General features: G+C 38.0%; 1 protein-coding gene across 8 annotated transcripts in view; it reads right to left on the bottom strand.

Annotated features, from left to right (window-relative positions):
• The window catches only part of HMCN1 (hemicentin 1), a 416,593-nt gene that overhangs the window by 178,519 nt on the left and 223,988 nt on the right, over positions 1 to 14,086 (bottom strand). For all 8 annotated transcript variants that reach the window (XR_012122845.1, XR_012122846.1, XM_073216906.1 and 5 more), the window contains 7 exons: positions 13,047 to 13,159; positions 11,150 to 11,309; positions 10,387 to 10,555; positions 7,515 to 7,642; positions 5,783 to 6,055; positions 3,411 to 3,506; positions 807 to 1,001 (listed from right to left, as the gene is read on the bottom strand). Coding sequence is in view for 6 of the 8 variants with exons in the window: in XM_073216906.1 (XP_073073007.1) it covers positions 807 to 1,001; positions 3,411 to 3,506; positions 5,783 to 6,055; positions 7,515 to 7,642; positions 10,387 to 10,555; positions 11,150 to 11,309; positions 13,047 to 13,159 (1,134 nt within the window). In the remaining 2 variants the exon portion in view is untranslated. The remainder of the gene's footprint in view (positions 1 to 806; positions 1,002 to 3,410; positions 3,507 to 5,782; positions 6,056 to 7,514; positions 7,643 to 10,386; positions 10,556 to 11,149; positions 11,310 to 13,046; positions 13,160 to 14,086) is intronic.

Raw genomic sequence — 14,086 nt, 5'->3', positions numbered from 1 at the left:
GTCACATGGGACTCAGTACTCTGATGATGGGACTGAGTGCCCAGTATCTATGGAAGCCAATATCCACCAGATTTTAAAACGTACATGCCTTTTGACTCAATGCAAAATGACAAATGTACAAGATTTTCATTGAAGTGTTACTTATAACACAAACAACTACTAATGTCCTAAATACTCATCATTAATAGAAGATTAGGTAAATCATGGCATAGGCATGCAGTGGGATGCTATCTAGGTACAAATAAGAATTAGGTATATTGAATAACCAAGATAGATTTTTTTTAGTAAAATAGACAAGGTGCAGAGTAACGGATAAATTGTTCCTCTATATGTGTACCATTTCAAGACATAAAAAGAGAATCAAATATATGTTCATATTTCCTTCTATATGCATAAAATATCTCTGAGAAAATTAAGATGCATGCCTGTGTGTGTGTATACACACACACACACACACACACACATAAACATGGCTAATAACTTTCTTTGCCCCTAGAAAAGAAAAGTAGATAGTTCACTCAGGGTCATGGGACTTTTGATTATATATCTTTTTCTAGCATCTGAATTTTAAATGATGTCAAGTCACAATCAGAAATTACATGAGAATTTAAATCAATCTATCAATGCAATCAGATCATCAATGTTCTGCTTGGTAACATGTCTATTCACACTAATAGTAAATACTACTCCATTGAGACAATAACACATATATATATATACACACACACATATATATATATATACACAAGAATTTGAAAATGTCATGCTTTCAATGATATTAGTTTAGCATTTTTTCCTATATTCACCATGGACTTTGAGGTTGTATTTTCTTTCTGTGGTTCCAGCTTCATTGACTGCCACACAGATGTATTCCCCATTGTCATGCGGTGTAACAGAATCAATAACCAACAATGTACCATCTTCTAAGATAGAAATACCAGGCTCTCTGCCTGTCAGCTCTCTACCATTCCATAACCATTTGATGGTTGGTTTGGGGGTACCTAAATAAGAAATTAAAGCCTTGTGATATTTTATAACAAAATTAAAACTTATTATTAAATTGAAATACAATGAGGAGAAATAAAATTTTTGTTATGACTTTAAGTTGTATCCCAATGTACTGTGCTATTTTCGAGATAGTTCTCATTGCATGTAATTTTTTAAAAATTATGTTGTAGGTGTTTATCACCTAATTCCTGATCAGTCTTAGAGACCTATTGTTTCTACTGCAGAGTTTGATTAGAGTTGTTTTTATTAAGACGTTCAGATGACAGGAAGCAAAGCATTTCTTGAGTGCATTCATGGTAATTAGTGGGAAAATAACTATATTAGTCAAATGGACTAGTTCTGGGGAAAGGTTTTAGGTGAAAATAAAGGAAAAACAAAACTAAGACAGTATCACAGGAGTACAACATGAAGATTGCCCAACCAAATAGAGTACATCTATGATGTTCAGAAATGATGCTTTTATAATTCACATTTTAACTAGGCCTGGTATGTACAGATGAGAAACTTCTACCCACACATCTTCTGGGGAGCTCATGTTGTTAAACATAGGAAAATAGAATAATTCTTGACTCTTTATTCAGAAAAGAAAGTTGAGACAGCAGTAGGCATAAGTCATTTCCCAGTTTGTTTATGACCAAGAGAGCAAATGGAAGTGATGTGCTCCTGAATAAAAGTGATAAAACCATGTTAAAGTTCATAAAGCCAAGGGCATATTGTAAATAAACATTAACTTTGTACCGAGAATGTTTTTATTTAAGAAACGATGTGTCAGACACTATTTAAACACTTAAAAAATTTACTTAATTCCTATACAGATAAAAAGAAAATACATTAAATAAAATTAATATCAAATTGAATCAAGGACTTATAAAGGTGACTATGAAAGATATGTTTGTGTGGAAAAAAATGAAACAAAAAAACAGCCTATTTCATTGTGCTCACGATAAAATGTTGACTGATGAGAAAGAGCAGGTGAAACGATGGGACTGCAGTTGTCAGTCTATGTTGTCAAAGAAAAAAGGGGTATAAACATCTCCTTCTTTCTTTAAATTCCACTCATTCCTTTTTAGGTTTCAATCAGACTTCTCGGCTAATACTTGTTGAGTTAATAAAGGAAAAGTAAATGAACAAGCAAAAGACATGAGATGCATTACCTTTAATTTGTAAATGGTAGCACCACCATGCGCAAGATAAAATTCATTGCAAAAGATATTGAAATTGAAATTATAGCCCAGGTGAAAACAGAGAAAGAACTAGGAAGACGTGGTTTTTCGAAGTAGGAAACGTAAGTCAAAACAGTTCGGGAAAGGGAAGTCCAAGCCTACGTGGGAGTCAGAGATCCAGTGGAGAGCATGGGGAAACAGCGCCAGTGGCGGGGTCCGGGGTAGTGAGTGCCCACAGTACTGAATGGGAACTAAAACCCTTCTAAAGGTTTCCTTTCCAGCCTCACTGGCTCTGGGAGTAGCTACTGATAATGCTTTTGACATCTGAATAGCTTGTTAAAGTCACCTTTTAATGCTGGTAGAAAATAGTCATCAATGAGAGCTCCTATGGAGAGATGCAAAGTCTTGCTACAGAAACAGAAACAGCCATGAAAACCAAGAGCAGCTGCCTCTGGAACCACTGCGCAGGGGCGCACGTTCCAGCCCTAAGGGGACCAGCAGCATGCAGCCCCTCCAGGCAGTTACGGAAAGAGTACTGCTGGAACTTTGCTAGAACTGCTACAGACCCACTTGAGTCTTTGTAGAGGAAAACATATGTGAGAGAGAGAATGTTCTTAGCCAGTTGCTGGCCATCCAGAGTGAGTGGATAGTGACAGTGCTTCTTTCACGTCCCCTGGTGCAGAGATAAAGACAATTCCTGCCAGGACATGTGATGGGACAGAAAGCCCAGCAATTCAGCGAGGGAAGGGGCTTGGATATGCCTCAGAGAGCCAAGTTACAACCTGGCTCCAGAATTACCAGAAGGTACATCAAAGAAAACAGGTTTGGAGAAGTATCCAGAACAAACAAGGGGATAGTCCTAATTTATACTTCTAACTTAGTGAAATACACATGGAATATTTTGAATAGCCCTACCTGTCACATTTTAAAGAGAAATCTTATCAAAATAGAATGAAGAAAGAAGTGACAGAAGAGAACAGAACTACATGGAAAACATACTAGATGAAGCAAATTTGAAAGAATGGAAGGTCTTTCTGTTGAAAGAGATAAAATAGCTGTGGGGGAAAAATCCTATTCAAAGAGCTGTTATCTGAAAGAGGGGTTAGTTTCTAATATGCCAAATATTACAACTTAAGGACTGACAAGTGGAATTTGACAAAGATGATCTTTTGGGCTCCATATAGAATTCTGGAACCATATAATGTTATGCTAATGCCCATATGTCCAAGTATTACACACCTTTTGTAGGACATGGAAATGCAATGCGTTGTTTGGCCACTCTTTCTTGGAAGGGGGTGTCATATGGTGGTTCTAGAGCTTCCAGTGTAGGTGGTTCTATTAGAAAAACAAATGCATTATCACAAATGCTTTTCTTGGGCAATATTGAACTCGTCTGAGGCATCATCAACCAACTACATCGGTGAGTAGCTATTTTCCCTGATTCTTTTAAATATGACTCATATTTCTAACAGCCAAACCTTTCTACTTAGAGGTGACTCAGGGATCTAAAACTCAAAATGAGCCCCCCAAACCCACCACCAAATTCATTATTTCATGCTTCCCTCAATCCTGTTCCGTTCCTTTTATTCAGCGGAGGCGTCATGATCCAGCCAGTGTTTCTTGTCTTTTCCCCTTACTCCTGTTTGCCACATCCAAGCAATCATATCCTACATATATGCTCACATAACTGCATCTTCCTCTCTATCCTTAAGGTCACTGCTTATTTCAGACACTTACTTTCTCTTGCCAGAACTATTTCAATAGGCTTTTTACTGGAGTGCTTTTTGCAAACGTGTTCCCCTTTGGATTCATGTTGTGCAGAGCTCTTGGAATATTTTCTCTGAATCACAAATCTCATCACGTGTCTTCCCAGATCAGTTCATTACCTTGTACTCATTTTGTCTGTAGGATAAATTTCATGCCTGTTTCTTGTTCAGTGTGTCCTGTCAGTGCGTCCGATCTCTCCGAACAGCCTCACTATCCATCCATTTCATGAAGACACTTAGGAGTTGCTCTGGAGGCCTCCACTCCTCCACTCCCCATATCCAGTCTGTCGCCAATACCTAATGAGTTCCTCTCCTGATTACCTGTTGAGTCCATGCTCTTCTTTCCTCTAGTTCAATTACCATCATCTTTTGCCTGAATTCTTCAACTGTCTCCAGTTGTTTCCCCTCACCTTCTGTAGCCAAACCATTCTCTCCCCAAAGAGTGACCTTTTAAAATGCAAACTTGATGAATAAAGTTCCCTAGAAATAACCCCTCTAAACCTTTCCACTGCACTTAAAGTCTAAAATCCTTAATCTGGGTTCCTAGATCTTAGATAATCTGACACATGATTGGGTGTCCAGCCTTATCACATGTCGCTCTGCACTCGGTCTGGAATGCAGCCATCTGGGCTGTACTGACTGATTTCTTGATACCCCAGTGCATCCAAAATATCACATTCACTCTCCTTTTCAATATCATAATCCTCCTTCTGGGAAGGACACCCCACCCCACCACACTCTTGTCTATCACCAAATATACTTCTACCCATTCTTCAAATCTCAACTGTTATGTCTCCACCTCAAAGAACCCTTCTTTGATCTATATTTCCATTAAAAACTCATATAAATACTTCTACCATTTCATGATAGCACTAACCAGTTTGTGCTTATGACATTATGTATTAGATACATGTCTGTCTTTGCCATTCAAACAGAAGCATAAGCACTCCATGTAAGTTTGTTGAATGAATGAGTCAACTAGACAAGCTCTCCTAGTGTCCGAGCCATCCATCCAAAGAGAATTGCAGTGTGCCAGGCACAAAGTGCTGCGTATTGTGCTGAGCTTTTCTTCTGGCCTTTGCCCTGGTATTCTCTCTGACAGTAATGCTCTTCCCTGTGACTTCCACATGCCAGTTCCTTCTAGTCAATAAGATCTCACTCTATGTATCACCACCTCAGAGACAACCCAACTCAAGTAGCCAGAGGCTGGAAGCATCATTCTACTTTAATTCTCTACACAGCACTTCTCAACATCTGCATTTTTTTGTTTATTATTTGCTTGCTTTCTGCCTACTCACAGTAGGACAGCTCATGACAGCCAGTGCTTTACCTTGTCATTACTCTCTCTTCCCCGCCTAGAACAGGACAGACACCTGGCAGGAGCCTGAAAAATATTTGTTGCTTGAAGGAATAAATGCTGGTCTTTAAACTCTCAAAACAAGGCCAACATCATTAGGGGGATCCTGGATCTAAATTTTATAGGGATCAATACCGAGTGCATCTTACAAGGATGAGGTGAAATCCTACCCCAGCTCACCCTGCCCACACCAAAAACAGTGGGTGGGGCAGCTATCTAGGACTGTTTCCATTCCCTACCACACCCTGGCAACTTCATTTTCAAAAGTAAACATATAAAAAATGGATACAGGTTTAGTGATAGTATGGTTTCATTTCTTTCTGGAATGGTTTTCCTTTCAAAGTTAACTAAAAAGTGATGATAAAAGTTATGAAAGCCTTCCTAAAGTGATCCAAGACTCTCAAGATCATATATTTTGTATAGATTCCAGGGGTTTTCCCCCCACTACCCACCCCCACCATACATATATTTTCTTATGCCTAAATCACCTTGGACACGCAATGCTATCTCTGTTTCATCGCTCCCTGCTATGTTAGTGGCAACACATGTATATATGCCGGCATCGGAGAGCACAGCTTGGTTGATGCTTAACGTTCCGTCAGGACTGCTAATATGCTGCACTCCATCGACCAGCATGGCGCTTCCATCTTTAGACCAGGTGATGACAGGGAGAGGCATCCCTTGAGCATTGCATGGAAGGTCCACTCTTTGACCAGCTTGGACTTTCATAAGTTTATGGCCACGCTGTATCTTCGGAGGAACTGGAAATAACAACCGAGTATTAATAAGCCATTAAAAAAAAAAATCTGTCCTTCTGTCACTTTAAACCAGAGCTCCTTACCAAGAGGAAGCATGAGAAGGTGGAACAATCTCAGGACTTGGACCAAACTCAGGCCACTCACTAGCTATGTGATCTGGGGCAAGTCAATACATTCCTGAGGCCTGTTGCCCTGATAATCCAGGCAAAATGACCTCTTCAATACCAGTGCACTGCAAGGATTAGGGGAAGTAATAAATATAAAACTCCTCATTTCCAGCTTGAGGGAAAGCAAGCATTTAAGAATGTTAGATTTGCTTTAATTCCTAAATAGCTTAAGGATAAAACCTATAATTTCCATAAGACAGTAAAACAAAAAGCACCTCTTTCTAAGGATGCTTAGATTTTGTTCTCTTTCTGGAAGGTTTAACCAGACAGGAAGAAAAATTTTTTATCAAAGCTTTTCTGAATTTCAGAGAAGAAAATCAAGATAAACTCTCTATTATTTCTGTTTCTCTACCTTCATTTAGAAAATTTAAATAAGATTATTTATCAAAACACTGTCAAGTATTATTGGGTTCCACATACACACATTATGCACTGTAGAATCAGGATGACTCATTGAGGATGTAATTAGAATTTATGTACCTTACATCCCTAAAAAGCCCTAATCCTCTGTCCCTTTTCTAAAACTTAGTATTTAACTAATACTTTCTAAAGGTTGTCACTTACAACAACCTTATAAGTTTGACAGCACTATCATTATGTAAAAGAGATAAGATAAGAGAGGTTAGGTAATATACCTAGTGCCCTAGCTCATAAATGATGGAACTTTCATTGGAGTGACAGATCTAAGAGTAAAATAGATCAATACTATCTGAGAAAATTTCTCCTGATATTTGAATATCTGGCACTTACATGATGCCTGGCTCAAAGTATATACTGAGTAAGCATGTGTTGAATATACGAATAATTAAAGAGACTATGGGAAATTAAAGGAATAAAGCAGACTAAGAGAGTTTTAAAGGAGTTAAAGAATCCTAGGAAGCAAAATGTTCAGTTGTTGCATTCTTTAAGTATTGAAAATGACCAGTAAATTACTAGTACATTCTTCCATCAGAACTCACATTCACTTCTACAAAAAGCCACAAGTTTAAACACACGTTTTTTTTTTGTTTTTTTTTTACTGTGTATCAACAATACTTGAAGTGACTGTGGATATCTAATAAAATTGATGTCTAAAATTTTAATACTGCTCATCTGAGGAAAAGGGGGAAAGTTGTTTACAGATGGCAGATAAACTTTTCAGAGTAAAGAAAAGAAATCGTAAGTCTCATATTTTAGAAAAAGTTTTCTCTAGTTACTCTATATACAGTTTGGAGGTTAATTATCTAAGAAACTGGAATGATGGGTGTCCCTGTGGCCAGGCCATAAATATCACATACTTTTATTTCAAAACTCACCATGGACATTTAACTTAACAGACTGAGTCACATTTCCAGCAATATTTGTGGCAACGCAAAGATACATCCCACTATCTGAAACGCGGGTCTGTGTGATCTTCATTGAACCAGAAGGAAGGAACATGTGTCTAAAACACAGAAACCACAGAGTAAACCGTAGAATGTGAAAATTTAAATAGTCTATGCAGTGACACTTTGTGTGAAATTACTACTCTGCAAACAGTTTTTGAAATAATTCTCTCACCTAGAATGTCATTCCTGTGCACCTTAACAGACAGGAATCTTCACAATTACTTTGTTTTCTGTATGATGATATTGCAAATACAAAATCAGTTTTCTTTCACCTTTAAATCAAACCTAATGGCCTGAAATCATCAAATAATCGTACATCTCGCTCTGCTTTACTAAGTTACAGCTATACAAAAAAGATAAATATATTTTAGAAAATTCTGAATCTCTCTTAAGTACCTTGTGGTTTTTTACAAGTCTTCATTAAAAAAATTAGTGTTAAACTAAAGGCAAGAGAAGATACCTACATAATTCTCAAAGATATACTGAATATATTCCTTCTATAGAACACTAATGTAGTTGGGTGAACCAGACCTACATATAAAAATGCTATTACATTAATTGTATTACTAGAGCTGTAAGGGGGAGAGGGCCAGATGGACCTACTTAATATTAAGATTCGTTATAAAGCTAAGACCGTTAAGGTGTGCTACTGGTCTAGTAACAGACAAACGGGTAAATAGCTAAGGACAGTGATCCCACCAAAAGAATTAATAAGCATATATTATAACCCAACTGTGATATGCAATATCAGAGGCGATATTACAAAAAAAGGAAAGGACTGACTATTTAAAAGTGTTGTTGGGCAATGGATTCTCTACATGGGATAAACAAATAAATAAAATTAGAGCACTGCTTGACACTATGCACAGCATAAAATTTCAGATGGTTTAAAGTCCAAAACGTTAAAAAACAAAACTTAAAATATTGGAATAAAACACTGGAGGTTATACCTACAATCTTCTTCTTAAAGTACAGATCTTAAAGATAATAGATGAATACACTGAATTACATACAAAATTTAAAAATTCTGTACAACCAGACACGGTACATAAATAAACTTAAAAGCCGTGCAGTGGACTGACTGAGAGAACACAGTTTCAACACATGCAATGAAAGATTGTTATTAAGGACAAAGACCAAATTTCTAATTCAACAAGAAAAAGACATGTCACCAGAAAACTATGCAGCAGGTCTGAAAAGGAAGTTCACAGATAACACAATTGGGCAACAATCAAGTATAAACATTCTTGGCTGACTGGAAGTCAGTCACATGAAAACTAAGACACTTGCAAGATACTACTTCACACTCTTTGGACCAGCAAAAATGTCTGAGTTAGTCAACACCATGCATTGATTATAATGGGGAAACAGGTACACTAGATTCTATACTCCGTTGGTGGAAAGATAGATCAGAAAATACAAATTCATTCTGAACAGAAATTGTAGTCTCAGGTATGGGTCCTAGAGAAACTCATGCATGTGCATACAAAGAGACATAAAAAGGTATACTTATTAAAAAGCCTTGTTTGTAAAAAAAAAAAAAGAAGAAAGAAAGAAAATAGAGAAAACAAACAAGAATATGAATGCCTATAAATAGGGAAATGTATAAGTAAAATGTAGAATATATTAATGATCATTAAAATGAATAAACTAAACTTGTATGAATAAAAATGGATAAATGTTGATGCAAGCAGTAGAATAATAATTTAGAATATGCTACAATGGCAAGTCAAAAAAAAAACATCAAACAAAATTAAGAGCACAGAAAACAATTTTATTTTCAGTTTAAGGACGTATGCATAGAATGCACATCGAGTCTGCCCTCGACAGGCAGAGAGGGATTGGGAGGACCGATGAGACAGCCCCTTTATCTGCAACGTGTTGTTTCTTTCATTCAAAACTATTCAAAACAAGTACTTTTTGGAACAAATAGTAAAACTATGCAAAGCAGTTCTTAAATTTCTATTTTTATCCCTCACCCACAGGCAAGGAAACTATAGGAGTGTGAACTTATAGCTTCATAATTTTATATCAACAAGTCGAACAGACCATAGCTAGAGACTATAATTCTTATCCACCAGTAACTTTTGGCATGATACTGTGTTAGCATTGTAATTGCTACCATTCCTTGAGAACTAGAGACAGGGGTTATGGAAAATACATTATCTTGTATAATCCATTCAGGTAAGTATTATTCCTACTAAATAAACAAGAAATCTGAGGTTTAGAGAGGCCCACTGAAAAAACTGCCAGAAGTTTTCAGTAAGTTTTAAGTGGAAGAGGTAAATTTAAACTAGGATCCGTAAGGCGACACAGGTTATATATGCTCTTAAAGACCTTGGCATTCCGCTTTCCATGGCACTTAGCCTACCAAATACATTGTGTCAGTGAACCTTTATTTGTATAAGGGCTTAAAAGAGATTTTTACACAACCATCTAATCAAAGTCAAATCCTAGATAGTGGGGTACTGATTAGATTTCACTGTTCCTCTGGGATGAAGGAAATTCTGTGTGTAACATGCACTTGGTTCTAAGATGAATCTATGTACAAATATGCTCCATTTTAATAACTACCTTGTAAGACCCACTTCATGGGAAATTAGGTCAAAGCTGGGTGTTATCATTTCTGATATTAAAGAGTGACTCAGAAAGTATATGTACTTTGTGTAGGCTTGGATGTATGTGTGAATTATCCCAAATATTAAAGTTATTTCTCGAAATGTTTGAACCTGAATTGGTGCACCCATCTGTCCCAAGAGATTATGTGTTCTTGTGTTTTGATTCATCTTAGATAGCCTACCTTGGAGAGAATGGCGAGATGAGCTGGGTTTCTTTGGCCCAGGTAATTATGGGTGGGGGTAAGCTCCTGACTTCACAGGGAAGTGTCACCTCTTCCCCTGCAAGGACGGCGATCTCAACAGGCTTATCCTGGGACAGTCCTCGTTGATCTCCAAACACCCGGGGCCTTACTGAAATAAACACATTATTTTGGAAGGGAAACAGTACATTGAAAACATTTAACTTACACTAAAATGTGGATTAAATAATATTCAAAGAGGCGCTCTTTATTCCAAAGTTTTGGGGCCTATCTAAAACATTTCATTAATGCGTTTATCGCGAGAGCTTAAAGGAAAACGACTAGAAACCTTCCCTCTTTAGCTCGTTCTTTCAGAACACAGCAAGAGGTCAGCTGAAATGCCCTTTTGGCGTCTGCCATCTGTCCAAGTAACCCCTCCAGACAGAGCGCTCAACCAAGACGTAGCTGAGGTTTGGCATTGCTGGGAGTTTTAACTAACTGGTGTTTCTGGAGAGGGCTGGGTGCAATAAGCATACTCCTCAGGAAAACACCGTAACATTTTTCTGAAAGGCTATACAATTACTCGCCCTTTAAATGGGAATGTAAGTAGAGGAGATGTTGGTTGGCAGTAAAATGTACTTTTGTAAAAAATATAAACTTGGGGGAGCAATTCGGATACAGCCTTTGGTGACAGTATTTGGGAGACAAATGTGAGTTTTGGCACAGATGGACTGTCAAAGAAAAACATTCCTCCAGGGGCCCTCACCATAGACGGTCAGCTGCACTTTCCTTTTGGCATAGCCGGCTGCACTGGTGGCCGTGCACACGTATTCCCCACTCTCCTCGCCCCCGGGGGACACCACATACAGGCTTCCATCAGCCCCTGCAGAAAACTTAGCGCTGCTGGTAGAAATCAGCTCGCCTTTCTGCAAAACAACAGAGACCAAAGTGTTTTTTAAGATAATAAAGACCTGATGTAATGTCTGGAAGAGGAAGACAGGAAGAAAAAAAATCTCCAAGGGGGTTAAATAGTAGATTAAAAAAACCATTAATTGGAAGACATTGTTTATTTTTTTAAAAAATTAAACAAAGAAAGCAAAGGTAATAGTTCATACCAAGCCAGGTCCCCTTTACCCCAGAGCCACTTAGAAATGGAAGGGAGAAGGGTAACAGTAGTTATGGTTGGGGGCACATGCTTATGCTAAGCCAGGCACTGTTTTGAGCACCTCACGTGAGTTAACTATTTTAGTGCTCACAACAATTTTAAGAATAGGAATTACTGCAACCTCATTTTACAGATCAAAGTATTAAAGGTTGGGGGCCAATGCAGAGTGACTTGCCCAAGGTCACAGAATCAGGCAGTGGTGTACCTGGGGCCAGAACCCTGGAAGACAGGCTCTGGAGCCCCAACTTTTCACCTTGATACCAGTACAAAGCCATCCCGGGAAGACTTCACTTTTATGTCTTCCTAAAGTACATTAAACTTCTACTCAGTACCATATGCTATGCAGTTTGAGGATGAGCTTCACCATCATACTTTTGTGTCCAAAATGCTGAAATCTTACCTTCCTATTTAGTTTACAGATGTCAACACCAGCTTCTCTGCATTTCAGAGATTTTTAGATTTATAAAATTAGATGGCATGGCAAAACACTTTGGTTTTAGCCCTAATCATACAAATGCCACATTTCATAATGATGCCACCATTGTGTCTGTTGCCAGATTTAAATCAATTTGTGGAAAATATGCCATCTTCTTGGCTGTCCAAAGATGGCAAGGACTTCCTCAGGAAATGGTTTTTCCTCATTGCATGAGTACAAGTAAAAGCTGGCCAACTCCATGGCAGGGATTAAAGGGTAATAGGCATGTTCATCCGTGTGCCTTTCTTTGACTATCTGGAAGAGCAGGGTCTGGGACAAAGATTTGGGGACAAGAAGCTTCCTTGGGAAGTGATCCCCACAGGCTTGAGTAGGAGGACGGAGAGTAAGGCACAGAAGGAAAGAAAACTAATAAAGGGTTTCCCTGCTCTGGTTGCCTATGTGATTGGGCTGTAAGCTTCCATGTGCTGGGGACCATCTGAGAAACTATGGAGCTGCACCAAGAAAGGATTGTTCTGATGGATGAGAAGCAGGGCATTTATAGATGACACTTGCTTCCCTATAGGAATTCCTGCCTCTGTACTTCCTGGCTACCTGTTAGCAGGCTGAGTGGCCTCCTAGGGCTTTGGAGAAGCCCAGAGTCCAAAAACCAGAGAAGCAATGCATGAAGTATAACCCTGCAGAGCACACAGACATCTCCCAGAGCTGCACTGAAATCAAAAAGGCTGAGGGCATGAGGCAAGGGGTGAAAAAGAATCTTGCTGCCACACAGAAAGTGCTTAGAAAAGTTCCTGGCACACAGAACGTGCTGTATTATTATTAACTTTGATGCTGCTAATACTATTCAAGCATCAGGTGGGTGAGTACACTAAGGACATTTTAAGGTCCCTTCCAAATGGCTTTTCCTTTTTTATGAGGAAGGCATGGTTCTCCTTCTTAGAGGAATGCATGGATTTTCCTTCTAAGAGGTTCTATGGTACAGTCACGATTTCCATGTATGACTAAACATATTCAAATATTATATAACATGCAACATTAACAAACATCACTACATGTGTCATTTACCTTGGACCAGATGATAGATGGTTTGGGAATTCCATTTGCTTTGCATGGCAAAGTTATTGGGATGCCTTCAATTGTACTGAATATCTGCGGCCCATGTTGAATGGTTGGCAGAACTGCAAATGGAAGCAATATTCATAATCTGAGCACCTACCCTTCCATTTAGCCTTACATGTTTAAAATTGAACATTTTCAGGATATACTGAGTATTTGTAAAAACTAGTGAAGGCAACATTTTCTGATAGAAATGTATGATAATTCCTAAGGGAGTATAATAAAGTAAATACAATTGTTATGATCTGAAAAACTTAATAGAAACTTAAAACCAAGTTGTAAGTTATGGGTAGTAAGTTGACTCCCTGACAAAAATAAGAACTGAGGAAAACCCTTTTTTTTTTCTTGAAAACTTAGAACAGAATTACAGCCTAAGAACTGTGTAAGAGTTACACATTCAACACATATATTTCATCATTTTCTATTATCCAGAAAGCTTCAGTGTGGTGACTTCAGCCCACCTCCAGAGAAATGGACTGCTTAACCACTACACATTAAATTTCTATTTATACACAAGAATTACTTAATGAGCTACTCAATTTAACTTAGAAAAAAGGATTTGTTTCTTAACAGGAAAACTTGCAAGACCTTAGGAGTTTACAATGAAAAGATTACAGGATTCTAAGTCAGTATTTCTCATTAAGAAGAATAACATATCTTTTGACTTTAGAGGCAACCGAAGAATTTTAACATTATATGAGTAGAAACAAAAGGAAATGGAAGACTTAACATTCCAGTCTACGCATATCTTAATTAACCATAGCCAACTTGCATACAAAAGGTTATCAGTACTCAGTGTTCTCAAAATAATGAATTTAATTAAAGAAGCTCCCTTACATGTACTAATACAGTGCAAGGAACACAGTAAAAGCCCAGTAAATACCCTGGAAAGGGACTGGAGCTGCTTCCCAGACCTCAAGCACTCACTGAGTGTCTCCTGCTTTTAAGTCAGATTTCTCCAGAATCATCACAGCTACCCTGGCACTGAA

The sequence above is a fragment of the Manis javanica genome, chromosome 11 (genome assembly GCF_040802235.1).
Source record: "Manis javanica isolate MJ-LG chromosome 11, MJ_LKY, whole genome shotgun sequence".
Lineage (NCBI taxonomy): Eukaryota > Metazoa > Chordata > Mammalia > Pholidota > Manidae > Manis > Manis javanica.
Note: the sequence above shows the minus strand (reverse complement) of the source record. Positions and strands in the feature narration are given on the sequence as shown.